Source organism: Pongo abelii, chromosome 20 (genome assembly GCF_028885655.2).
Source record: "Pongo abelii isolate AG06213 chromosome 20, NHGRI_mPonAbe1-v2.0_pri, whole genome shotgun sequence".
Lineage (NCBI taxonomy): Eukaryota > Metazoa > Chordata > Mammalia > Primates > Hominidae > Pongo > Pongo abelii.
The window spans coordinates 63237116-63264366 of NC_072005.2; the positions used below are offsets into that span (position 1 = coordinate 63237116).

Consider the following 27251-nt stretch of genomic DNA (forward strand, 5'->3'; position numbering starts at 1 on the left):
GCTGGTATTTTTGAGACGTTAGGCAGCCCTCTCTGAGGCGATGACAAGTGAATGGCATAAAGGAGCCAGCCCAGACGAAAATTTGGGGTTAGACTATTTCGACCCAGGACGTGCAAATACATAGGTTACAAAATGGAAAATGGTATTTTGGAGGATGGGAGGCCCGTGTGGCCAGAGAGAATGGGAGAAGGTGAGGGGCACCCAAAACAATCCCACAAGCTCTCTACATCTCCCTTCCTAGCCCACACACATCACCCATCAGAGTGATCCTCCGGACTCCGGAGGCCCCCAAGATTGCCTTTCCCTTCCCGGTCGGTAGTGACGCTCCCGCAAGGAGCTGACGCCCAGGCACTTAGCACCTGTCACAGCTAAGAACCCTTTTCCTCCGGCCCTGCGGTCCCGCCCCTCGCCGCAAGCCCCGCCTCATCCGGCCTGCCGCTGCGCCTGCGCGACTCCCAGAAGCCTTTGAGGGGTGGGTGTGTAGTCAGAGCGGTCTCTGCTTCCGGCCACACCCAGGCCCAGCGTTGGGCACCACTTATGCCGCGGCTGCGGTCCAGGGACAAGTGAGAGCGACCCGCAGAGGGCAGGACCGACGGGCGTTGCGTAGGCCCGGAGCCAAAACGTATCTTGCAACCTGAGCTCCGAGGGCCGCCGCATCCGTCCCTTCTTGGGACTACGCTTCCCAGCGGGCGTTGCGCGGAGGCCTCGCCTGGTTCCGGCGGCGCTGTCTGCGCAATGGGAATGGGACGCGCCGGGCTTCGCTTGGTTGCGGGGAGGGGCGGGGCGGGGAGGGGCGGGGCGGTGGGGAGGGGTGGGGAGGGGCGTGGCGCGGCCAGGGGCGGGGCGGCTCCGCGGCGCGGCCCAGTGGATGCCGGGCCTTGGGGGAGCGCGCGCGGGGCTGTTTGCTGGGCGTGGCGGGCGGGTGTGGCCAGGGGTGTGGGTCTGTGAGGGACCGGCCGGAAGGGCGTCGCGCGGCCTCGGGTGACATGCGGGGGGCGGCGAGCGCGAGTGCCCGTGAGCCGACGCCGCTCCCGGGTAGAGGCGCCCCCCGCACAAAGCCCCGGGCGGGCCGAGGCCCGACTGTAGGAACTCCAGCCACCTTGGCCCTCCCTGCCCGGGGAAGGCCGCGCTCAAGGAATGGCCTCGCATCCAAAGGCCAGCGAGGAGCGGCCACTACGGGGCCTGGGCACAGAGGTGAGAGTGACAGGTGTTTGGGGCCGGGCGGACAGGGAAGAATTCATCTCGGGATGAGATCTGGGAGGGGGTTGGGCTCTCGGGGACAAGTTGCTGGAGAACTGTGCCCCTGGTCTTTGAAGCTGGTGGAGTGGGGGAATCTGAAGATTTGGAAGCTCAACTGATTCAGAGCACCAAGCCGCGGTAAAAGGGTGTTGACTTTCCCAAGGTGACTCTAACTAGACACTTTTCCTGTTTTCGTGCTCCCAGGGAGGAAAAAAACCTGTCTCCACGTTGTGGCAGTCCCTAGGCAGGGTAATGACCTGATCCGACCTGCTCATGCAGGAAGGGACGTTTCTAGGCTGGTGATTTGGGACTGTGGTGTAGACCTGGTCTCTAGCTACTCCTTTCTCTTCCAGCTCTGCCTTCCAGGGACACTGCTCTTCCCCAGGAGAGAAACAAGAAGACGGAGGCTGTGGGGACAAGAATTGAACCTAAAGCCATGTCCCAGGTGAGTTGGCATTTCATCTCTTGTCTCTGAAATGCAGTCTTGCTTTTCGGGACTTAATGTTGCTTATTTTCTTGAAAGTTTTCAGTTTAAGAGACTTGTTTGGGCGCGGGTTTCTATTTCTTCACGTTCTAGTGAAGTGATGGGCTACCGGGAAAAGTTTAAACTGCCCAGGGCCTCCATGCCTGCTTCTTCTTCATCCCAGTCAGCCTTCATTCTTTACTGATGAAATGATTCAGCCTCTCCCTTGTACCGTTTTTCTCAGAGGGACTCTGATGGAGGAATTGTGCTCCTTGAGGAACACGGCAGACCCTTCTGCTATACATGGTTTGTTCGGTGACCACTTTGTGCCAACCACTGGACAAACCAATAGCTAAGCCCTGTTCCCTGCTCTGGAGCTCACAGCTTGTTGACCCAATGTCAAGGAAACAAGCAAGATTCTAGAATGTGATCATCCTTGGGCCAAGTATTATGAACGAGTACTACAAGGTGCTCCTGGCTTCCAGCCTCCTGTAGCGGAAGGGTAGGCCTATTTACCAAGGAGGTGATTTTTGAGCCTTGCCTTGAAGGGAGAGAAGATGTTTGGGAGGCACAGTAAAGAAAGACAACATTTTAGGGAGAGGAGGCGCCATATGAAAGGCTTTCTTTTTCCCACTTGATTTTGTGGCTTTAAAAAATGCCAGTAAATAGTTGTGTTTGTTTCTGTTGGCTCTGTCCCATAAATATCATAGCTAGCTCGTTAATAGATGAACCATTTCACTTCCACTGAGGCCTCAAAAAATATATGTACAGATGAACCAGCTTCCAGTTGTCCTGCCCAAACTGCTGTTGAGTGGGTTACTGTGACCTTCACATTACCAGATGCAGTACTCAATTCTTAGTCTTTTTTGACTATCATTGGTATTTGAAATAGCTCAGAGGTTGGCAAACTTGTGCTGGATGAGGCCACAGCAGAAAATATGTTAGGCTTTGAAAGTCCTGTTGCACCTACTCCTTTCTGCTCTTATAGAGCTAAAGTAGCCAAAGACAGTATGTAAATGAATGGATGGGGTGTGTTCCAGTAAAACTTTATTTACAAAACAGGTGGCTGCCTATCCCTCAAATAGCTCATCCCTGTCCTTCAATAGGCCCCCTTTTTTCCCTTAGCTACTAGGATCTCATACTCATCTGACTTTCATCTTCCTGACCTCAGTTTTTGCCACAGTTCTTACTCACCTCCCTGACCTTGAACAGAGTGTGCCTCAGCACTCTGCTCACGGCCGTTTCTTTTTTTGTCTGCATGCTGTCTCCTGGGGATAGTAGCCTGCTCCTTGTCTGTAAAATCTACTCACATGGTAGCTCCTCCCAAATTCACACTGTGAGCCCAAACCTCTCCTCTGAGCTGCGGGCCTGTGTATCCTGCTCCACTCCTCTGCCTGAGTGTCTAATAGGTAACTCAAGCCAGCCTGTCCAGACCCGAAGTCCTGAGAGTCCCCCATAAACCGGCTCCTCCCACAGTTTGAGTCTTAGTCAGTGGCCGTTTCATCCTCTCAGTTCCTCAGTCCGAAAGCCTTGTCATTATTGTCTCATTTCTTTCCTTCTCCTTCCATATTTGGTCCTGTTGCAAATCCTGTCAGTTCTATTGGCAAATTATGTGCAGAATCTGGCAGTTTTCATCACATCTACCACCACCAGCAGGTCCAAGTCCGCCTGTCTCTTACTGTTGGCTTCTTGACTGTGCTTCTGTGACCTCCTGCTTCTGCTCACACTCCCCACAGCCCCTTTCCGATGAGCAGCCAGAGGGCTCTATTCAAACATGTCACGTTGTGTCACGCTGTGCTCAGGACCCTCCAGTGGTTTCTCTGAATACAAGCCAAAACTGTTCCTGTGACTGACCAGGCCCTACATGACCTGGCTCATTGTTACCCCTGACATCTACATCACTCTCTTCTTTCTGAAAAATCGCCTTCTCGTTTTCCTGCTCACCCTGTCTAGAATTTCAGAGCCTCCTACCCCAGTTATTCACATCCCTCTTCCCTGCTTTGCTTTTTTCTTTTAGTACTTTTCTTTTCTTTTGAGACAGTTTTGCTCTGTGACTCAGGCTGGAGTGCAGTGGCGTGATCTCGGCTCACTGCAGCCTCCGCGTCCTGAGTTCAAGCGATTCTCCTTCCTCAGGCTCTGGAGTAGTCACCATACCCGGCTAATTTTTTTTTTTTTTTTTTTTTTTTTTTTTAGAGACAGGGTTTCACCATGTTGGCCAGGCTGGTCTCGATTTCCTGACCTCAAGTGATCCGCCCGCCTCAGCCTTCCAAAGTGCTGGGATTACAGCCATGAGCCACTGCGCCTGGCCGTTGTAGTACTCTTCAACATACTATATACAGAAATCCCACATATACCAAAATTTGCACGTATTCATCAGCCATGTGGAGCCTGCAGATATGAGAAGTCAGCCCTCAGTGGACACAGGTTTTACATACCACAAATAATCTTTTTTTTTTTTTTTTTTGAGACAAGGTCTCACTCTGTCACCCAGGCTAGAGTGCAGTGGTGCCATCACGGCTCACTGCAGCCTTGACCTCCCCAGGCTCAAGCAGTGTTCCCATCTCAGCCTCCCAAGTAGCTGGAATTACAGGCGTGTGCCACCACGCCCAGCTAATTTTTGTATTTTTTGTAGAGATGGGTTTTGCCATGTTTCCCAGGCTGGTCTCGAACTCCTGGCCTCAGGCAACCACCCGCCTGGGGCTACCAAATTGCTGCAATTAGAGGTGTGATTCCTTGCGCCCAGACAATAATTGTATTTTCAGTCTGCATTTGGTTGAAAAAAATTTGCATATAGGTGGACCCTTGCAGCCCAGATCCATGTTGTTCGAAGGTCAAATGTACTTTACTTAATTTATCTCGGTTTCTCTTCTCTCATTCCCTTACTTCATAGGCAAGGATTTGGGGCAGTTTTGCCCAATGTCTGATACAGAAAATATTTGGTGGATGAATGTTTGAATATAGTCTTAAAGTTCTCTTGTGGCCAGTGTTTTGATATTTAGTATAGTGTTAGAATAGTCATTTTTATACCCGAAAATGTGCTTTGTCCATGATTTTGTTTTTTTGTTTTGTTTTTTGCTTTTAGAGACAGGGTCTCACTCTGTCACCTAGGCTGGAGTAGAGTGGCACAGTCATAGCTAATTGCAGCCTCAAACTCTGGGCCTCAAGCAATCCTCCCACCTTGGCCTCCCAAGGAGCTGGAATTGTAGGTGTGAGCCACCATGCCCAGCCCCTGATTATTTTGTATGAATACATTCCTAGAAGTTTTTCTTTCCTCATGGATTAAGGTTTCCTAAGCTTATGTGAAATCAGAATACTTCTAAAATTATTTTTGGATAGAACAGCAGTGGTGCCTCAAAAGCTAGAATTCATGCTTTGAAAAAAATGTACACTTCCTCAGGAAAAACAGTTATTACCAAATAAATGTTTATTCATATATTTTAAAAATTAACTGAATTGAATTTAAACAAATCTTTTTAGTGTATTTTTTCTATAACGTACTTCCTATTCATTCTTTTCTATGAAATTTCAACAGAAAGATTTTTCTGTAAGCATAAAGTTGCTTTTATTTTTTGTTGGTATTCTTTTAATGTCTCTTTGTGTGTGTGTGTACGTGTGTTTATATATTATATAGAATATATTATATATGTATATGTATGTTATATATATTAATATATGTATGTATTTTATATATATATGTATATATAATTTTTTTTAAGAGATGGGAGTCCCACTCTTTTGCCCAGACTGGAGTATATTGGCTAATTTCAGGCACAGTTATGGTGTACTACAGCCTCAAACTCCTGGGCTCAAGGAATTCTCCTGCTTCAGCCTTCTAAGTAGCTGGACCTATAGGCGTGTGCCACCATACCCAGTTCATATGTATATTAAGATGAGTTAACTTACATCAGATGCCTGTATCAGGAGTAGATTCTGTGCCTGTATAATGTTTTCTCTGTGGTATAGTGTAAAAATGTGAAACCCATTTTGAAGTCTGCATATTTATGTTGCAGCGACAGGAATAAGAACAGGACCTGCACATTTGACAATGTTTTGTCTCCACCTAAATTAAGTAGGTTGATCCAGACATCAGTTAGGGAAAGTTCGTTTTATTTTTATCTGAAAACATGTTTTCTACTGGAATTTGTTTCACTGTCAGGGTGAATGGATGCTAAGTATTACTGCTATTATCAGAGTAGAACCTTTTAATAGAAGTAGAATGGCAAAGTGGTCAAAGATCATGGACTAGGTTCACATGCTAGCCCTAGCATCTAATCACTGCCTAACCTTCAGGCAACTCAAGTGACCACATTTTCTTCATCTGTAAAATGAGGAAAATAATCGGACCTGCCTCAAGCAGTTCTTGTAAGGATTAAGTTAAGATGTGTATAGTGCCTGGAACGAGGTACATGGCACATAGTAAGGACTTACTAGTGTTAGCTGGCAGCATCCTCATGTCATCATGACGGTTTTAGAAATTTACAGGCAAGACACTTAGATGGCGTACTTCAAAAAAAGTGTTTACTATAGGACAGAACTGGGCAAATTATGGCCTATGGGCCAAATCCAGCCCACCACCACCTCCTTTTGTGTGGCCCACAAGCTACAAATGAGTTTTACATTTTTCAGTGGTTGAAAAAAATCAAAAGAAGAAGAATACGTGAAAATTAAATGAAAGTCACATTTTGGTGTCCATAAAAAAAATTTAATTGTAGCACAACATACTTGTTTGTTTATGTATTATCTATGACTGCTTTTATGCTACAGTGGCAAAATTGAAGAGCTGTGGCCAAGGCCACGTGGCCCACAAAGCCTAAAATATTTACTTTCTGGCTTTTTACAGAAAAGCTTTGCTGACACCTGAAGTGGAGGTTAAGAGCATGGACTGTGGAGTCAGATTCCTGGGTTCAAAACCCAGCTCTACAGTTGACTGACTGTGATCCTGGGCACATTACAGCTCAATATTTCCTTATCTGTAAAATGGGAATAGTAATAGTACTGACTATTAGGATCGTTGTGAGGATTAAATAAGCTAATATATAAGTATATAGAATTGTGTCTGAAGTGTTGTGCTTTCAGCTATTGTTATTCCTGTTATTTACAGTAAAAGACATTTTTAAAACAAAAGTCATTGATTCTGTACATAAAGAGCTGTCCAAATAAACACAAAATGTCTTAGGAGGATATATGTATATTGCTAATGTTGGGTCCCTCTACGTGATTACATTGAAGGCATTTAACAAACCACTGGTACAAAAACAGATCACTAATGCATAAGCATGATCAACCTGGGAAACTAGGGTTGATTCTTCTTGGCAAGCAAATACGTTCCTCTTCTTTTATGCCAAGATGCTTCAACTTGCAAAATTATTGCTCAGAGCTGACCAGCATTTGTTTTAGACTAGCTTGCTCAGGTAGCCACATTAGTGTGTCTTTTGCTCAAGGACATTAAGCAGTTCTTGGCTGTTTCCTGCAAGTATTACCTCATGGTTTACACTGCAGGGGGCCTTTCAGTCCCCAGCTTAGGAGACTTCTCCATGATGAGTTTACCGTCAAGAGTGTAGCTCTGCGGCTGACTGATTCAACGCCCTCTGCAGTTGATATTCACTCAAATTGGGATATCACTTACAAAACCCTTTTGACCCATCTTTACACAATTCAGTTAAAAATGTCCTTAAAGTTTGGTAGCAGGTTAAAGAACAAGTGATTGTATATTATTCAGCAGATATCAAACCTCAAAGGGACTTTTGTTTCTAGTAGAATAATGTGAATCTTTAAAAGGTTCAGCTCTTGGTTGGTGTTGTGGTTTGTTAAGTGAGGTATTTAAATTAGGTTTTGTGTAGTCAGATGCAGCATGTTGAGGGACACTCAGAGCAGAATGGCAAAAAGATTGTTTATTACTCACAGATTCCAGAGAACGGTGGCCAGCACACCTTGCAGGGCTTACTGGAAGGGCTTGGAGACATTGAGGACACACATGCCCAGCCAAAGAGTGGGGACCGAGAGAGAGGGAGGGACCTGTGGGCTGGAGCCTTTATTGAGGTTCAGGGCATTATCTAGGTGAGTTTCCCAAGACAGGGTTGGCTTGGATACTTTGAAGGGAGCTCAAGGCTCAGTAAGGGAACTTGAAGGTTACATTATCAGGTTCACCAGGCTTCATGCAGAAGGACAGTGGTCATTTCATAGTATGGGGCCTTTTCTATCTAGAACACACAAATGGGGACTGGGTGAGGACTGCCCGAAAATATATAGGTCAAGGGTGACAAGAAGAGGCAGCATCCCTATGAATGAGAGTTATGACAGTCAGCATCATCATAAGCCATGTTCACTGCATGCTTCCATTGTGCCTTGCACATTCTAAGTGCTGTGTATGTGTTGCCTCATTTAATCCAAAACATAATCTATAAGGTTGGTATTGTTGCCTTTTCCATTTTATAGCTGGGGAACTGAGGCACAGAGGCGTTAGGTAACCAAGTGAGGTTTCAGAGCTGGTGAGTGCTGGAATCGTAATTCAGCTTTTGGGGTAGTCCAACTGTTTCGCTTGTTCATTTCAGTTTAGACTTTGAAAATCCCACAGCTGCTAGTCAGTTAAATCTGCCTTCTGTTAGCCACAGGTTCCTGGGATTAGAGTTGCAACTGAATAGATGTTTAAAATACATTGGAACGTATCAGAGTTGTAGGCTGGATTTGTACAACTACGCTCCATAAAAATCTGCCAGCAGGAGCTGAGCAGCCCCATCTTGCCAGTCGGTCAAGAAAATCCTGCTCATGCGAAGCTGTTAGCAAATGTGCTCCTGATAGCTCCTCATAATGCCTAGCTTCTCCAAGATGGCACCTTGGTTCGTAAAGGCATTTCATTAATTAAAAACATTATAGTGCTTTTTGTTTTTCATTCTTATTACATATTCATTTTAGAAAAAAAAATTGCTAGATTTTTTTTAATGACCTCTACTGAAGACTAACAGTAAAAATAGAAATTCTTAGAACCCAGTTTAGTCATGAATAATATTGATGCTTTGAGGTTTATCTCAAGTTTATTGCCCCATTCTTGTGCTGCTTCAGGCCACTCAAATGTCCCCATATTGGACAGTGCTGTAGTACCTGTTGTGCATAGAACAAGTTAGTCTTTGTTATTTATAGTTTTGAATTGATGTCAGGGGTTTTTCTTGTGGCTGCCTCCTTTCACCTCCACAAAACTGCAAGTTCTCCAAAGTCAGGGGCTGTCTCCATATTTTTCTCTTTTCCCTGGAGTTTAAGACAGAATGAGGCTAGCTGTACAATACCTAACTAGATCTCCACAGTACTGAGTTTATAGTGTCTTACTCAAAATGAAGACAAGGAATCTTTAGACCCCTATATTAGTTTGTTAGGGCTGCCAGAACAAATACCACAGAGTGGGTGTCTTAAACAACAGAAATTTCTTTTCTCAAGGTTCTGGAGGCTGGAAGTCCAAGATCAAGGTGCCTGCAGGTTTGGTTTCTCCTGAGGCCTCTCTCCTTGGCTTGCAGACGGCCGTCTTCTCTCTGTGTCCTCACGTGGCCTTTTCCCTGTGCCTGCACACCGTGGTATCTCTTCCTCTTTTAATAAGGACACCAGACAGATTGGGTTAGGGCCCCATCCATATGACATCATTTAACCCTAATTACCTCTTTGTAGGCCCTGTCTCTAAATACAGTCACATTCAAAAGTACTGGGGATTAGGACTTTAATGTAGGAGTTTTGTCAGGGGACACATTTCTTTCTATAAAAACCCCCAGTCATGTGGGGGCATAAGCACTGGTTGAGCAAGAACATGGTTATATCATTTCAGGGCTTGGTGACATTTGGGGATGTGGCCGTAGATTTCTCCCAAGAGGAGTGGGAGTGGCTGAACCCCATTCAGAGGAACTTGTACAGGAAGGTGATGTTGGAGAACTACAGGAACCTGGCATCGCTGGGTAAGGGCTCCCACCCCTTTTCCCACCCCTCACCCTACCCACGTCCTGGACTAAGAAGCCTTTCATGCCTTTATCACCAAGACCTGCACTGCCCTCTTGCGCCAAGCCAAGGGGACTGCATCTCAGTCTGGACAGCCACACAGTATGACCAGGTGGTTTTTTATGTGTCTAGGACTTTGTGTTTCTAAGCCCGATGTGATCTCCTCGTTGGAACAAGGAAAAGAGCCTTGGACAGTGAAGAGAAAGATGACAAGAGCCTGGTGCCCAGGTGAGTGTGGGAGAACCAGGTAGGGTGAGGCCACTGCTGGTCATAGTTCAGCTGACTCAGACACGCAACATCTTCAGCAGACTCTTCCTAAGCCTCTTGCTTAGGAATATCTGTTATTTTTACTATTTAGGAATACAGAAATTTCAACTACAGCATTATTTCCAGAACAGCAAGTTATCAAGTAAGACAAGGAATTAGAATTATAGATTTATTTCAGAGGTTTTGTCCTAACAGGAAATGGTAACAGTTTCTAAAGAATTGAGAATCTTACAAGGTTTCTTTGTTCAATTCACACTTCAAAGGAAACGCTTGCATTGACAACAGGACAAGTTACTGACAGGTATAAATTAAAGTGACTCACATGGGTCATCATATGGCATAAGAGAACAAGAATGTGTGAAAGTTTCCAATTTAACGTCATATGAAATCACATACTTTGAGCTAGTTTAATGAGATAGAACTGTTTTTTCTTCCTCCAGATCATTCATCTCTTGTTGAGACTAGTTAATTATGAAGACTTACATTTTTAAGGCCAGGATCTGGACTTTTATTAGTTAGCATTGTAATAAAAAAAAAGGAGGTGTGTAGAGATAGAGATGAAATTTTTGCTAGATGAAATGGACAAGGAGTGAAAGAGTTGACTTAAAGCTGAAATAAGGATCATATAGCAGTTTTCTTCTATAGCCTCCACTTTCTCTTTATATTAGACATTTTATTTTACATTTAAGTCTTTGTGAGCTCCCTTATCTCTTGATCTTTAATTGCTTTTTCCAGTCTTGTGCTAAAAACATAATGTGAACTCTTGTACAACTTTTAGGTGGGAAAGGTCTTATTGTGTCCTTTAGGACTATGGCTACACAAATTTAGGAATGTAGGGTTGGTTGAATATTGCTAGTAATATAAGAAAGCTTTCAAAATGATATGCTTTTCATTTTCTTCCATAAAAATAAATGACTATATGCTTTTTTGTGGCTTTTAATTTAATGGTTGCATTTTGGAATTTTTCTTCATACTAACACATGATAAAAGATATATTTGCCTTCTTTACATCTTTCAGACTTGAAGGCTGTGCAGAAGATCAAGGAGTTACCTCTCAAGAAGGACTTCTGTGAAGGAAAGCTATCCCAGGCAGTGATAACAGAGAGACTCACAAGCTATAATCTGGAGTACTCTCTGTTAGGGGAACACTGGGATTATGATGCTGTGTTTGAGACACAGCCGGTAAGTCCAATTTCAGGCAAGAGGAAGGATCCTTCATGAGGAAACTCTTCTTGAGGGAAGAGACCATGACTACAATAACTATAGGAGAAGTTTTCATTTGAATACAATACTTCTTATAGACAGATTATCCCCTCAGAACAGAGAGTGCCTAATCTCGATACACATAAGAACAGTGGAGGGGGAAATTGAGTTGTAATGAATTACAAACAAATCTGTCAAGGTCAGAAATGTTTGACTTGTGATGAACAAAAGAAAGCTTTGAGCAGAGGCGAGGCGCAGTGGCTTACGCCTGTAATCCCAGCACTTTGGGAGGCCGAGGCGGGTGGATCGCAAGGTCAGGAGATCGACACCATCCTAGCTAACACGGTGAAACCCCGTCTCTACTAAAAATACAAAAAATTAGCCGGGTGTGGTGGCGGGCACCTGTAGTCCCAGCTACTCAGGAGGCTGAGGCAGGAGAATGGCATGAACCCGGGAGGCGGAGCTTGCAGTGAGCCAAGATCGTGCCACTGCACTCCAGCCTGGGCAACAGAGCAAGACTCCATCTCAAAAAAAAAAGAAAGCTTTAAGCAGAATATCAACCCCTCCTTTTCATCAAAGATTTCATACAAGAGAAAAACTCTGTGGACTTGTTGAATAATTTGTATGAATATGGGAAAGCCTTCCGTCTGTGTTAAAAGGTTCATACTGTGTGTAAGTATGACAAATTCTCCATAGCAGAAAGTTTCTCCTATTTTTCTGTGTTTTTCCCTAAACATATATGCTATAACTAAGCCTTGTCATTATGTGACCTGGTGTACCAGAACTTAAGTTGCAGTTCTTGGTATGGAGTGCCTTTTTTGCAGTGTGGACACAGTCCATCCCACTGAGACCAGGTGGGTTCACGAACATGGTTTGATTTTAAAAACGTGCTTTTACCATTGCAGGGGTTGGTGACTATCAAAAACCTGGCTGTTGACTTCCCCCAGAAGCTACACCCAGCTCAGAAGAATTTCTGTAAGAATGGGATATGGGAGAACCACAGTGACCTGGGATCAGCAGGTAAGGCTGTCCCTCTCCCATATCTGAATCTATCGTCGGGTACCTCCATTTTCAAACTTCAGTTTTGAATTATGGAGGAGGGAGGGGGTGTCTTCTGACGTGCTGGCCTGAATTTTTTTGTGGATTCCTAAGATAAGAATTTGGCATTTGTAGAGGTGAAAGTTGATGTCTTTGTTAGGCTTGAAGCGTTATCTTCTTGTGTCTTTCAGATCCTGCTCACCTGTTTTTCTGCTTCTTTCAGCAGTAACACTTTTTCTATCAACAAGGAAGTGGTTCTCAATTTTAGGATGCCAAGACTATTGGCCAAACCTCGTCTCTTTTCACTTTTGCAGGACATTGTGTGGCTAAGCCAGATTTAATCTCTTTACTAGAGCAAAAGAAGGAGTCCTGGATGGTGAAGCGTGAGCTGACAGGAAGCCTGTTCTCAGGTGAGTGCAGGAGAGCCTGGTGTGGAAAATCTACTGCAAGAGAGAGGGGAGCTTTTATTAAAAAGGCTGCATCCTCACTAATATACAGTAGGAAACTTTACCCAGGCTCTCTGGGTCTGGAAAGAAAATTGAACTCTGGGAGTTCCAAATAATTCTTTCCTCCTCCTTTGCCCCCTTCTCTCCAGTAACTCCCATTTCCCTGAAGTTCCTTCTCTTCTTGGCCACTGGGACGTGTATCATCCACTCACTTCCTTAAATGATCTTTTCCGGACCCTGATGCACTTTTGAGCTGACTTCCAAAGGTTTTCTCTTCTATGGTTAAATGGCCTATTGTTTTCATCATGCATCCATTCCTGTGAGAACCACAAATTGAAAGTTATGGGATTGAGCCACTCTGCTGAGTATTGGCAGGCGACTGGAAAAAGGGAGAATTACACATAAATGTAAGCCATCAGTGAATTACTCTAATGGAAAGGATAAGACATGTTTATGGATAGCTTGCATGAAGTAGAGTTTGCAGAATTTCAAATAAGGCATTATAGAGATGAAGGAGATGTTGTTCCCAATGGCGTCTATGTCTTAGTAGGACAGGCGGGTAGAAGTTGAATTGCAAGAAGGTGGAAGTAAAGGATCTTTTCCTCTTGATACACAAGGGAAAGAAAGGAAATTTCCATAGAAAATAATGGTTTGTAGAAAATGTAATTGTTTACTGTTTGGCAAAAGAATAGAAAACCGTGACGTTATCACAACATACACCTTAGACCCATTTAAGTTAGGATAAACACAGATTTTTTCACATAGTAGAAATTACAGTGTATATTTAGTTACGCATACACGTTTTTCACGTGGATTCCACGTTGTATATACCATTGTTCAGTTAGGTTGCTTTACATTTCTTAGTATTAAAGATACAATTATAGTAGATTTTTTTCAAGTTAAGTGAAAACTACACATTTTGGGGATTGCTGTATTCCTGGATATGAGCACCTGCTAGGCTCTGAAAGTTTTTTTGTTTTTGGTGACTAGCAGCAATTACATGTATGAGTTTAATTGCATCTTGAAAGCATTGGTTATTTACATGAAAACTTTTGCTCATTATTTGTTGAAAGATTATTCTTTTATATTATAATATAAAAGAATAATTTTATATTATAATATAAATATACATAATATATAATTATATATATTTAATATATGATAATTATATATAATATATAATAAATATATATATTATATATTATATAATATAAAAGAATAATTTATAATTTTATACACTAATTTATACAATAATTTATAATTTTATACACTAAAATTATTCTTTTTTTACGAAAGAAGTTGAACATTTTTTCGTAAATTTGGTTTTTCTCTTATCTTCTTGTAAAATGTCTGTCATTTGTACCCAGTTCTCTCTTGTGTGTTAAATATTTTCTTAACAGTCTCAGTGATTGCTATGTATATAAGCATACTAATTCTGTGATACATTGTCTCAAACTATTTTCACATATGGCAATAAGAGTTTTAATTTTAATTAGGTCTTTTAAAATTATGACATGTAAAAATTTTCAATTTTTATATAGTCCAGTATATTATTTCTAATGTGATTTCTCCTGTTTGTGTGGCTAACAACTTGACACATATAGTTCTATTTCATTTTTAATGACTATTTAGTATTATGTGAATATACATAATTTATTTAAATTATTTACTGTTGAGTATATTTAAACATTTAGGAGGTCTTCTCCAGTTTTCACCTATAATCAACAGTGGTCCAGTTTGTACATATCTTCTTGCTTACATGTCAGAATATTTCTTGAAGATATATGCTTGGAAATGAATTTGCATGGTCAAAGTATACATATTTTTAAAGTGTCATGGATATTTTGCTGTACCATTGGTAAAGAATATATGAGAATACTGTTTCTAGACATCATCACCAATATGGGTATTTTGTAGTTTAAAAAAATTTTTGCCAAGCTGCTAGATGAAAAATGTTTTATTTAATTTGCATTTCCCCAACTACTTACGATGTTGAGAATATGTGCTCTTAAATCTGTTTAGAGTTTGTATTCTACTCATAGTGTGTTTATACTCATTAGTCACATTTCTATTGGGTTGTATATTTTCCTGTATTTATGCAACATTTATATGAATGCTATTTTTTAATAAGTTTGATAAAATTTTTCCCCAATTTTGTGTGGTCTAGAAGTTTGCATATGGTATTTCTTACTATATAGTAGCTTAACTTGGGAATTATCTTCATTTATAGAAGCATGTACTTTGTTGATTTTTTCATTTGTTTCACTCCTAGCTTTTTAAAAATGAATAGATGTATAGTCCCATTTGAATCATATAATACATTTGTTTGACCTTCTGTAACTTAATTATTTCTCTCTCCTTTATCCCCTTCCTTCCTTTTCTTTCTTTCCTTCTCATTTTTCCCTTCTTTCCTTACCTTTCTCTTTTGTATTTTGCTGTGTGGTCTATTTTTTGTTTTATTTACATATTTTTATTATAGAAAACTACACATAAAATTTAACCATTTTAAAGTGTACAATTCAGTGACAGTATATTATGTGAGGTGATATGGTAATTAGCTTGATTGTGGCAAACATTTCAGCATGTATAAGCATATCAAAACATTTTATACCTTAAATATATACAATTTTTATTTGTCAACTATGCCTCAATAAAGCTGGAAAAATATTGCCAAAAAGAGAGAAATTGCAAGGCTTCATTATGGAATGGCCAGAGATTTGAGGATGTTTTCAGGCTTGTGGAAGTAACCAGGAAAATGTGAAAATAATTGTTTTTTTTTTTTTTTGAGTCAGAGTCTGGCTCTGTTGCCCGGGCTGGATTGCAGTGGCTTGATCATAGTTTACTGCCACATCAACCTCCTAGGCTCAAACAATCCCCCTGCCTTTGCCTCCTGAGTAGCTGGAACTACAGGCACATACTACCATGCCTGGCTAATTTTAAAAAAAGTTTTTTAGAGATAGGGTCTTGCTATGTTGTGCAGGCTGGTCTTCAACTCCTGGCCTCAAGTGATCTGCCTCAAGCGATCTGCCTCAGCCTCCCAAAGCACTGGGATTACAGGTGTAAGCCACTGTGCCTGGCCCTAAATGTAATAGTTTTTAGAGCTGTAAAATGTATGTTGATGAATTCACCAATTAGTGAATTAATTCACTGGTTTTCCTTTTGGCAGATTCCTTTTTCTTAGCACATGAAAAAGGAAATATGTGTTTTCTTGGTATCTTTCAGGCCAGCGATCTGTACGTGAGACCCAGGAATTATTTCCAAAGCAAGATTCATATGCTGAAGGGGTAACAGACAGAACTTCAAACACTAAACTTGAGTGTTCCAGTTTCAGAGAAAATTGGGATTCTGACTATGTGTTTGGAAGGAAGCTTGCAGTGGGTCAAGAGACACAATTCAGGCAAGAGCCAATTACTCATAACAAAACCCTCTCTAAGGAAAGAGAACGTACGTATAACAAATCTGGAAGATGGTTCTATTTGGACGATTCAGAAGAGAAAGTTCATAATCGTGATTCAATTAAAAATTTTCAAAAAAGTTCGGTGGTAATAAAACAAACAGGTATCTGTGCAGGAAAAAAGCTTTTCAAGTGTAATGAATGTAAGAAAACTTTTACCCAGAGCTCATCTCTTACTGTTCATCAGAGAATTCACACTGGAGAGAAACCTTATAAATGTAATGAATGTGGGAAGGCCTTTAGTGACGGCTCATCCTTTGCCCGACACCAGAGATGTCACACTGGCAAGAAGCCCTATGAGTGCATTGACTGTGGGAAAGCTTTCATACAGAACACATCCCTTATCCGTCACTGGAGATACTATCATACTGGGGAGAAACCCTTTGATTGCATCGATTGTGGGAAAGCCTTCAGTGACCACATAGGGCTTAATCAACACAGGAGAATTCATACTGGAGAGAAACCTTACAAATGTGATGTATGTCACAAATCCTTCAGGTATGGTTCCTCCCTTACTGTACATCAAAGGATTCATACCGGAGAAAAACCATATGAATGTGATGTTTGCAGAAAAGCCTTCAGCCATCATGCATCACTCACTCAACATCAAAGAGTACATTCTGGAGAAAAGCCTTTTAAGTGTAAAGAGTGCGGAAAAGCTTTTAGGCAGAATATACACCTTGCCAGTCATTTAAGGATTCATACTGGGGAGAAGCCTTTTGAATGTGGGGAGTGTGGAAAATCCTTCAGCATCAGTTCTCAGCTTGCCACTCATCAGAGAATCCATACTGGAGAGAAGCCCTATGAATGTAAGGTTTGTAGTAAAGCATTCACCCAGAAGGCTCACCTTGCACAGCATCAGAAAACCCATACAGGAGAGAAACCATATGAGTGCAAGGAATGCGGTAAAGCCTTCAGCCAGACCACACACCTCATTCAACATCAGAGAGTTCACACTGGTGAGAAACCCTATAAATGTATGGAATGTGGGAAGGCCTTTGGTGATAACTCATCTTGTACTCAACATCAAAGACTGCACACTGGCCAAAGACCTTATGAATGTATTGAGTGTGGAAAGGCATTCAAGACAAAATCCTCCCTTATTTGTCATCGCAGAAGTCATACTGGAGAAAAACCTTATGAATGTAGTGTGTGTGGCAAAGCCTTTAGTCATCGTCAATCCCTTAGTGTACATCAGAGAATCCATTCTGGAAAGAAACCATATGAATGTAAGGAATGTAGGAAAACCTTCATCCAAATTGGACACCTTAATCAACATAAGAGAGTTCATACTGGAGAGAGATCTTATAACTATAAGAAAAGCAGAAAAGTCTTCAGGCAAACTGCACACTTAGCTCATCATCAGCGAATTCATACTGGAGAGTCGTCAACATGCCCCTCTTTACCTTCCACGTCGAATCCTGTGGATCTGTTTCCCAAATTTCTCTGGAATCCATCCTCCCTCCCGTCACCATAGCCTTGAGACGTCATTTCTGTTTGACTACTCCAGCAGTTTAAAACCTCATCTCCCTGCCCTTTTATTTTCTTTTTGTCCCTTATTAGTTTGTTCTTCACATAAGTGTAAATGTAACTTATTCACTCCTCTTGTAAAACTTATAGTTTCTTTAAATTGGTTAATGTGTGAGATGTGCTCAGCACAGTGCCTGGTCCATATTAAGTGCTCAGTAAACTTAGCTGTTTTAAAAACTTTGTATTTGAACATTGAAAAGTTACAGTAGTCAGCTCTGATTAAAAAAAAATGATGCCGTAGGATGAGGGTAGGAAAAAACACATTTTAGATCAGGAACAGCATTTTCTAGTAGTGGGTGAGGTTTTGCCTATGTTGGTTTAAAACTTGATTCTATAATGCCAAGTTAGTTTTGTGGCTTTCCATCTGGCCCTATGTGAATGTAAGGTGATGTGACCTTGTTGGTGAGAAAATTAAACTTTACATTTGACTTGATTTATTTTAGAAAGTCTAGGGACCATGAATGAATAGGCCACCTGGGACAAATGAATTTTAAAAATCAGAAAAATGCAAGATTTATATACATAAAGTTAAAACAACTGACATGTTACTCAAGAATTAGAAAACTTTGCAAGATTTGACCTGTTTAAAAATCACATTTATAAATGAACTGTATTAAAACTTTTAAGGAACCATTCATTGTGAGGTAAACTGATCCAGAATAGGGGTCAGCAAACTATGACTCATGGCCACAGTCTCACTGACTGTTTTTGTATGGTCCGTGATCTAGAATTTAAAAAAATTTTAAAGGGTTGAAATAAGTGAAAAGAATATTTTCAACATGAAAATTATATGAAATTTAAGTTTTGGTGTCTGTAAATAAAGTTTTGTTGGCTTCAGCCACACATTGATTTACACCTTGGTTGTGCTGCTTCCAGGCTGTAGCAGCAGAGTTGAGCAGTTGTGACGGGAGACCATGTGGCCTGCAGAGCTCAAATATCTACTGTCTGATCCTACCCAGAAAATGTGTGTGATCCCTGCTATGGAGCAGAGGTTATCAAACTAAAGCCCATGGGCCAAGTCCTATCTGCTGCTTGTTTTTGTAAATAGAGTTTTATCAAACCACAGCCATGCTTACTTGTTTAGCTATTGAGTATGGTTGCTTTAGACAACTGTGACAGACTATATGGCTCGCAAAACTGCAAATATTTCCTATCCTTTAACAGAAAGTTTGCCAACCTCTGCTCTAGAGTAGAGAGAAATGTATAAAATATTCTAATTTTATGAGGGCAATACAACTGTCACATCAGAAACAAAACAAATGATAAAGGAACTCATCAATAGAGGTGAAAGGAAATTATTAAACTATATTGAAAAATAAAGATGTCAATAAAAGGAGAAATGATATTTTTCTAGATGAAATACTCAACATTGTTAAAATGTTTGTAAATTATAATTCAGTCCCAGTAAGATATATTTGCTTTGACGGTAACAGGGAAGCATAATGAAGCAAGAATAGCAAGATTTTTTTTTTTTTTTTTTTTTGAGATGGAGTCTCACTCTGTTGCCCAGGCTGAAGTACAATGGCATGATCCCGGCTCACTGCAACCTCCGCCTCCCAGGTTCAAGCAATTCTCTGCCTCAGCCTCCCGAGTAGCTGCAATTACAGGCACCTGCCATCACGCCTGGCTAATTTTTGTATTTTAAATAGAGATGGGGTTTCACCATCTTGGCCAGGCTGGTCTTGAACTCCTGACCTCGTGATCCACCGGCCTTGGTCTCCCAAAGTGCTGGGATTACAGGCATGAGCCACCATGCCCGGCCAAGAATTTTTTTTTTTTTTAAAGAGATGGAGGCCTCACTCTATCATCCAGGCTGGAGTGTAGTGCTAAGATCCTAGCTCACTGTAACCTTAAAATATTTTTTTTGTAGAGACTGTGTCTCGCTTTGTTGCCCAGGCTGGTCTTGGGCTCCTTGCCTCAAGTGGTTCTCCTGCCTCACCCTTCCCCAAAATTATTTGAAATAGATTTCTTTGCATATGAGATTTTGGTATATAATGGCACTATTATTTCAATATCGGGGAAATTATGTTTGACAATTGGTTATCCACCCTCTCAAAGAAAAAAGTTAGAAGCACATTTACACCTTACAGAGAAATATGACTATCATATTTGACATATCTAATCATAAAATAACATGTTAGAGGCAAATGTAGAAAAAAGGAACCTATTATCAAGTAGGACATGGAGTCCTAGAAGCCATAAAGAAATCGAGAACAAGTTGGGTTATGCAACGATCTAAAACTTCAGCATGGTGAAAGTCACCAAAAACTTGTAAAAGACAATTGAAGGAAAATGTATACAACTTATAGAAAATAACAGAATGCTGTTACATATACAGAGCAGTGGGGAACAACTGGCCATGCACACTGATAGGCAAATCACCCTGAAAAATCGAAATGAATAAAGAAAATTCGTGAAATTCTTAACCTCATTAATCAGAAGAATATGAATGAAACCACATTTTCCTGGCTCTTAGGTAGATTACAATATAAAATTTGGATAATATCCAGTAATGGTATTAGTGTGGGAAAACAGGTACTTGATCATTATTAGCAGTGTAACTTCGTCCCCTATCTCCTTGGATGGCATGACCTATCAACATTATAAACGTGAATTTTTTTCAAACAGTAATTCCAGATCTAGGAATTTTATCCCATTGGAATAAATAGGTAGATATAAATAATGTTTTCTTGTAGAATTGTTTTAATTATGACAAATAAGAATTCAGCGCCCTTCCAAGTGGATTGATTAAATTGTAGTTATTCAGTACTGTGTTGTGCGATTAGTAGAAAGCAGTTAAGCTCTACATATACTTCTGTGGAGTGGCATCTACAACATATTTAATGAACTATGTGGTTTACAGAACCTTACATGTAAAATGATCTAGTCATAGAGTCAAAATTAATACTGAATATATATGTGTGTATGTACATACAAACACATGCACAGCCTCAGTATATATGTTGAAATCTGGTTTTGTCTTGAACACACAGAGTTTTCCTAGCATTTTGTGGGCACTTTCCCTTTCTTCATTCTGTATTGTTCTGGTGAACTGTCAGTGACACATGCTCCAATTAAGCCAACCAGATTCATTCTCTGTATTTTGATTGGAGACACAGGGACAGGAACAGGGCCAATATTCAGCCTTATGAACCAGTATGGCCAGAATGGATGTTTTTTTTAGTCAATATTCATTTTGATTGGTGGGACCTTTATTATACCTGCTGTGAAGTATGTGGGATATGACTCCTAGGCTGGAATTTGTTTGAATTAAGTCATCCTTTGGCAGCAACCTAAGGATTCCTCCACCTGTCACTGAGATCCATCGAGATGATTCCTGCTTTCTCACATCCTGATTTTAAGTTCAGTTCTTTGAATCTGTGAACTACCTGGTATTCAAATATTTGTAATTTTAAATTAGAGTCAAGTTCTTTGGTTCTCAAGCAAAGAGAGCTAGCCAATACAGAAATTTATACTACAGAATGATTACTAGGCTGTAGAGAAGCAGAGTATTCAAGATGGATGTCCAGTGAGACAGATCAAAGCACAGGTAAATTCCTTATCCTATTTTGTGCTGTGAAAGGATATTCATGATATAGCAGGATCCTAAGCCCATCGTGCACTAGGGGCTGGATAGCTCCTACCAAAAACAAATGTATTGAGGAATACTACTCCCAAAAGTATATATGATACCTCTTTATAATGAAATTGGGTAATTAAAATTTCAAGGCTACTTGAAATTCTGGCCTTAAGGAATTGAATCAGTACCTGTATGTCTCTGTTGGGAAGAATCTCATACTCCTTTTAAGCATGGGGCTGCATTTGCTAAAAAGCAAAGGCAGCAGTAGATGCAGTTATTTGCTCAACAATGATGCTTACTGAATGAAGGGGTGGCCTGCCCCTCCACACCTGTGGGCGTTTCTCCTCGGGTGGGACGAGAGACTGAGAAAAGAAAGAGACACAGACACAAAGTATAGAGAAAGAAAAGTGGGCCCAGGGAACCGGCGCTCAGCATACGGAGGACCCACGCCTGCACCAGTCTCTGAGTTCCCTCAGTATTTATTGATCATTCGCTCTACCATCTCAGAGAGGGGGATGTGGCAGGACAATAAGGTAATAGTGGGGAGAGGGTCAGCAGGAAAACGTGAACAAATGTCTCTGTGTCATAAACAAGGTTAGAAAATGTGCTGTGCTTTGATGTGCACATACATAAACATATCTGGTGCATTAAACAGCAGTATTGCCACCAGCATGTCTCACCCCCAGCCTTAAGGCGGTTTTCTCCTATCTCAGTAGATGGAACATACAATCGGGTTTTACACCGAGACATTCCATTCCCCAGGGACGAGCAGGAGACAGATGCCTTCCTCTTATCTCAACTACAAAGAGGCCTTCCTCTTTAAATAATCCTCCTCAGCACAGACCCTTTACGGGTGTCAGGTGTCGGGTGTCGGGCTGGGGGACGGTCAGGTCTTTCCCTTCCCACGAGGCCATATTTCAGACTATCATGGGGAGAAACCTTGGACAATACCTGGCTTTCCTAGGCAGAGGTCCCTGTGGCCTTCTGCAGTGTTTTGTGTCCCTGGGTACTTGAGATTAGGGAGTGGTGTTGACTTTTAACAAGCATACTGCCTTCAAGCACTTGTTTAACAAAGCACATCCTGCATAGCCCTAAATCCATTAAACCTTGAGTCGACACAGCACATGTTTCTGCCAGCACAGGGTTGGGGGTAGGGTTAGAGATTAACAGCATCTCAAGGCAGAATTTTTCTTAGTACAGAACAAAATGGAGTCTCTTATGTCTACTTCTTTCTACATAGACACAGTAAGTCTGATCTCTCCTTCTTTTCCCCACACTGAATTCACAACCTTGTCACTTCTGTTAAGCAATTAGGGAAATACTGGAATTTGGATTACTGGAATGAGACTAACAAGAAGGATTCAAGGATCTTAGAAAACTTTGACTCTCCCTTGACTCTCCCTCTCAACCCTTAAGCAACCTCCCCACTGATTCTACTCTCCATGCTTCCCTTGTGACTGGAAACAAACCTTCCTTCCTTCCTTCTTCCTTTCCCTTTCCTTTCCCCCGCCTTTCTTCTTTTCTTTTCTTTCTCAGAGTCTTGCTATCCCCCAAGCTGAAGAGCAGTGATGTAATCATGGCTTGCTGCCGCCTTGATTTCCTGGCCTCCAGTGTTCATCCCACCTTGGCCTCTTCGAGTAGCTGGGACTACAGGCGTGTGCCAGCACACCCAGAATTTTTAAATTTTTTGTGGATAGATGGTTGTGCCATGTTGCCCAGGCTGGTCTTGAACTCCTGGGCTCAAGTGATCAGCCTGCCTCGGCCTTCTGAAGTGCTGGGATTACAGGTGTGAGACACCATACCCAGCCTGTGACTGAAAACTTGATTGTCCCTTTTCTCATATGGTCACCATTATTGCTTGGTTGGTAACCAAAATCAGAGCTTAGTATGACCTGTAGTTTGAAATACAGGAAGTTACGAAGGAGAATAATCTCACCCAGAAATATTTAATTTCCTTCATTAATTGTAACATTAAAAATCTAGGGAACATTTTTGCAAGTGTATTTTCAGGGTCAGAAATTACTTTGCATAATATATATGGACTGAAAGAATTCAGAAGTTTATAATGCTGGATTGGATCATTTATGTCCATGCACTTCACTCATCTGCAAGTTCCCCTGTCAGGGCCCAATAGCCTTTCCATATTCCTTTGACATGAAAGAAGCATTGAAAAATGTCCCTATATCTTCACCTTTAGGTGCAGCGACTTTTCATGAGTGATTACATTTGAAAAGGGTATCCGATTTGTGTAGAACTGTGGCATGTGTAGTGGCTGGATTACAGAGCAATCATTAACTATGAGAAGAAAGTAAAAAGGTTATAACAAACCTCAAAACTCTGAGTGTTCTGATTTCTGATATTTCCACTGTAATTAATAATTGATCCCCAGCGTTGAAACTGCACTAAGGTTTTATTTTAATTAAAAACACTCCATGGCATGGCATCCAAATCTCACATTGACTTAAATCAGTGGCACAGGACTGGGTACTCCTGAATGACTGTAATTAAAATTTCTATGAACAATTCCATGGGAATTCGAAAAAGACTTGCATTTATGCAGAGTGAGGGCTTATGGAAGAATTCTTACACAAGCGTAGCTTAGAACAAGGTCTATTGAGACCACAAATGCATACTGTGGCTATTTTTCCAGGTCCTGGGTGTGCATTTGTTAATATCTATGATGTGAGATGTGACTAGATCACCACCAAAAGTTTGTGTTCTTTTCTATTGTCTGGAATTGATCCTGGGATGTGTCTGCCCAGGCACCTTTGCTTCCAGTTTTGTCTATCAGATGAATTTTCTTCAGTGTGGTGTGAATAGAAGCAATATGCCACTCGGGGCTTGGTTTTTAAGAAAAGGATGTTCTGTCCAGACGGAAGTAGAATCTTAATCATATGGAATGGCAAAGCTGAAAGATAGAACTCTGTGTCCCTAAACCACTATTTGGAGGAAAGCTCCCCAGTCATCAAGGAACACCAGCAATGGATTATTATATGAGTGAGAAATAAACTTATATTGTGTTAAGGTAATGATATTTGGATTTCAATTGTAATAGTAGCTACTATAATTCTAATCAATATAACACTTTTGACTAATGATAGAATTCCTATTTTCCCTCACTGAGTCATAGAGTAGGAACTGTGATGGTGTGTTAGTTGCCTGTTGTTGTAACAAATTATCCCCAAAGCTTAGTGGCTGAAAACAGATAGACGTTCATTACCTCAATTTCTTTGGGGAAGGAATCCAGGCACAGCTTAGTTGGGTGCCTCTGGCTCAAGGTCTCTCAGAAGGCTACAGTCTAGCTGTTGGCCAGTGCTGCAGTCATCTGAAGATTTTGTTAGAGGATAATCAGCTGTCAAGCTCAAGTAAGTGGGCAGGACTCAGTTCCCTACAGGCTTTGGCTGGAAATGTTGGTTCCTTTCCATGTGGGCCTCTCTGTAGGGCAGCTTACAATATGGCAAGTGGCTTCCTTGAAAAGTGAGTGAGCAGAAGAGGATGGCCAAGATAGAAGATGAAGTCCTTTTGTAACCTAATATTACAAGTGATATCACCTCGTCTTTGTATTTGGTTAATTAGGAGTCACTAGGTTTAACCTACCTTCAAGGGGAGGGGATTACAAAATAGTTTGAGTAAGAGGAGGTGGGGAACTTTGAGAGACATCGTAATGGCTGTCCACCACAGTCTTCCTCTGTCCCCACTTCCCAGTGATTCATGTCCCTTCCACATGCAGAATACACTCACCCCTTCCAACGCCCCTCTCAAAGAGTCTCACCTCATTACAGGATCACCTCAAAGTCAATAATCTTGTCATCTAACATACGTACAGGTGCTAATGAAGCCCATAAGATATACTTTCTTAAGTATGGGTATTGATCTGCAGACCTTTAGACTTAAAGAAAATAAAGAACAAGTTATCTGTCTCCCCTCCTCCACCACCCCTAACCAATACAGTGGAATCACTGCTCCATAGCAATTCTGAAATCTAGCCAGACAAATGTTTGGAAATTCCTTTATTAGGTCACAAGGCCTGGGATAATTATCCACCATCTGAACTCTTGGTTCTGCCCTCTGAATCCTTTTTTCCTGCAATGCATTTGCAGATCGATAGCTTTCTTTTTTTTTTTTCTTTTAACTATACTTTAAGTTTTAGGGTATATGTGCACAATGTGCAGGTTAGTTACATATGTATACATGTGCCATATTGGTGTGCTGCACCCAGTAACTCGTCATTTAACATTAGGTATATCTCCAAATGATATCAATAGCTTTCTTAGCTTGCTTACTAGTTTTAGGAATCTAGTGGCGTCTCTTCATTTTGTGCTGTCTCTGTCCCTCTCACTCCAGTTGGCAGAGTTTCTACTGATTCTTCTGAAAATGTTGTGGGCTTTATGAGAACCTCATTGGGGGTCACTGCACAAGACAAAAGCCACAGCCACAAATCTCCTTGAGATAAGCTTCTTAGAGGCCTAATTATTTGAGTAAGAGTGTCTGTCAGGTCGCCTTAATCTCTTTACAGAGCTTTTGTGTGGTTAAATAGTACTCTGAGATACCAGCTTTGGTCTTTCTGAGGTTCTGGATTTTACAGCCATGCCCTTAGTTTTTATCTAGACCAGTTTACCTAGCAGCAACTTGGATTTCATTTTTGCTTGGAAGCCCTTTCTTGCTTTTGGCATTGTTTGCCACTACAGAGGCTAAGAATTTTCAAAATCCTAATGTCCTCTTTGTTAACAGTTATTCCCTCAATTTATATCTCTTCTTTTGCATGTTTCTGTAAGCAGCAAGAAAACAACAGCAAAGGGACATTCAGCACATTGCTTGAAAATCTTAGCTAGGTCACCCAGTTCTTCTTCCTGCATTAGCTGCAAATAACAGGCTGCTAAACTTTCTGCCATTAGATAACAAGGACCCTCTTTCCTCCAGTTTTTAATGGAGTATTTCTCACTGTCCTTTTAGCCTTCACCAGCACTTAAGACCCAAAATTTCTGGACAGTCCCTTTTTTATACAAGTATTGGACAAACTCCAAGCATCCCAACAAAGGCTTTAGCATTACCTGTCTCAGTGAGACAAGAGTTGGAGATTGAGTTCAACACAGTGAACTGCCTACTAAAAACAAAATTCAGACAGACTTTTTGTCTGTAGAGACAACAGAGTCTCTACAGTGTGTTACTCATACAGTAAGAATTATTAGATATGTGAAAACATCAGCCATATTCAAGAGAAAAAAGCAATACAAATCCTTAAACATTGGAATTAGCAAACAAGAATGATAAAGCCCCTATTATAATTATTCTGAATGACATAAAGGAAAATGCTATTAATGGATGAGCAGATGGGAATTTCAGCAAATGAGTAAATCAATTTGAAAATGGGAATTCTAAAACTGAGAAATACAATGTTTCAAAGTAAAAATCCACTGGATAGGTTTAACAGGAAATTTGAGGTAGCAGAATAGTTAATGAAGTTGAATATAGATAGAAATTATTTAATCTGAAACAAAAAGGATTGAAAGAAATTAAAAGGACTGAATAGTGCTGGTGATAATGTCAAAAGGTGACTTGTGATAATGCTTTGTGTTCTCTGATCTTCCTAGATCTGTGGTTTGGTGTTCATTTTCTTGCTTTTAGAGACAAGGTCCTGCTTTGTTGCCCAGGAGGGAGTGCAGTGGCAGGATAACGGCTTGCTCAAGTGATCCTCCTACCTCAGCTTCTCGAGTAGCTGGGACTACAAGTGCACAGCACCACACCCAGCTAATTTTTGTATTTTTTTTAAGATGGGGTCTCACTATGTTGCCCAGGCTGGTCTCAATTTCCTGGGCTCAAGCAATCCTCCCGCTTTGGCCCCCCAAAGTGCTGGTATCATAGGCATGAGCCACCACACTGGCTTGGTGTCTTGTCATTAGCTTTAGAAAATTCTCAGTCATTATTCAAATATTTTCTCTCCTTTCTCTCTTCCCCTCCTGGTATTCCAGTTATGCATATATTTCACCTTTTGTAATTGTCCCACGTTTCTTGGATATTCCGTTCTTTTTCTTTTTTCATTCTTTTTTTTTTCCTCTT

The 27251-nt window shown here is 41.2% G+C and overlaps 1 protein-coding gene across 1 annotated transcript; it reads left to right on the forward strand.

Annotated features, from left to right (window-relative positions):
• Window positions 1-848: 848 nt before the first annotated feature.
• Window positions 849-18060, forward strand: ZFP28 (ZFP28 zinc finger protein). The gene is made up of 8 exons (XM_009233184.4): window positions 849-1194; window positions 1593-1684; window positions 9510-9636; window positions 9809-9904; window positions 10962-11125; window positions 12052-12166; window positions 12499-12594; window positions 15853-18060. Exons 1-8 carry the CDS (start codon window positions 987-989, stop codon window positions 17559-17561), a joined length of 2607 nt encoding a protein of 868 aa, XP_009231459.3. The 5' UTR covers window positions 849-986; the 3' UTR covers window positions 17562-18060.
• The last annotated feature ends 9191 nt before the right edge of the window (window positions 18061-27251 follow it).

What these genes read in the sequence shown, in the direction of transcription:
- ZFP28 (XM_009233184.4), top strand. Translation starts at nt 987, where the DNA reads ATGCGGGGGGCGGCGAGCGCGAGTGCCCGTGAGCCGACGCCGCTCCCG. An exon ending in CAGGAACCTGGCATCGCTGG is followed by an intron (nt 9,637 to 9,808) that starts GTAAGGGCTCCC and finishes TTATGTGTCTAG; the next exon opens with GACTTTGTGTTTCTAAGCCC. An exon ending in CTGTGTTTGAGACACAGCCG is followed by an intron (nt 11,126 to 12,051) that starts GTAAGTCCAATT and finishes TTACCATTGCAG; the next exon opens with GGGTTGGTGACTATCAAAAA.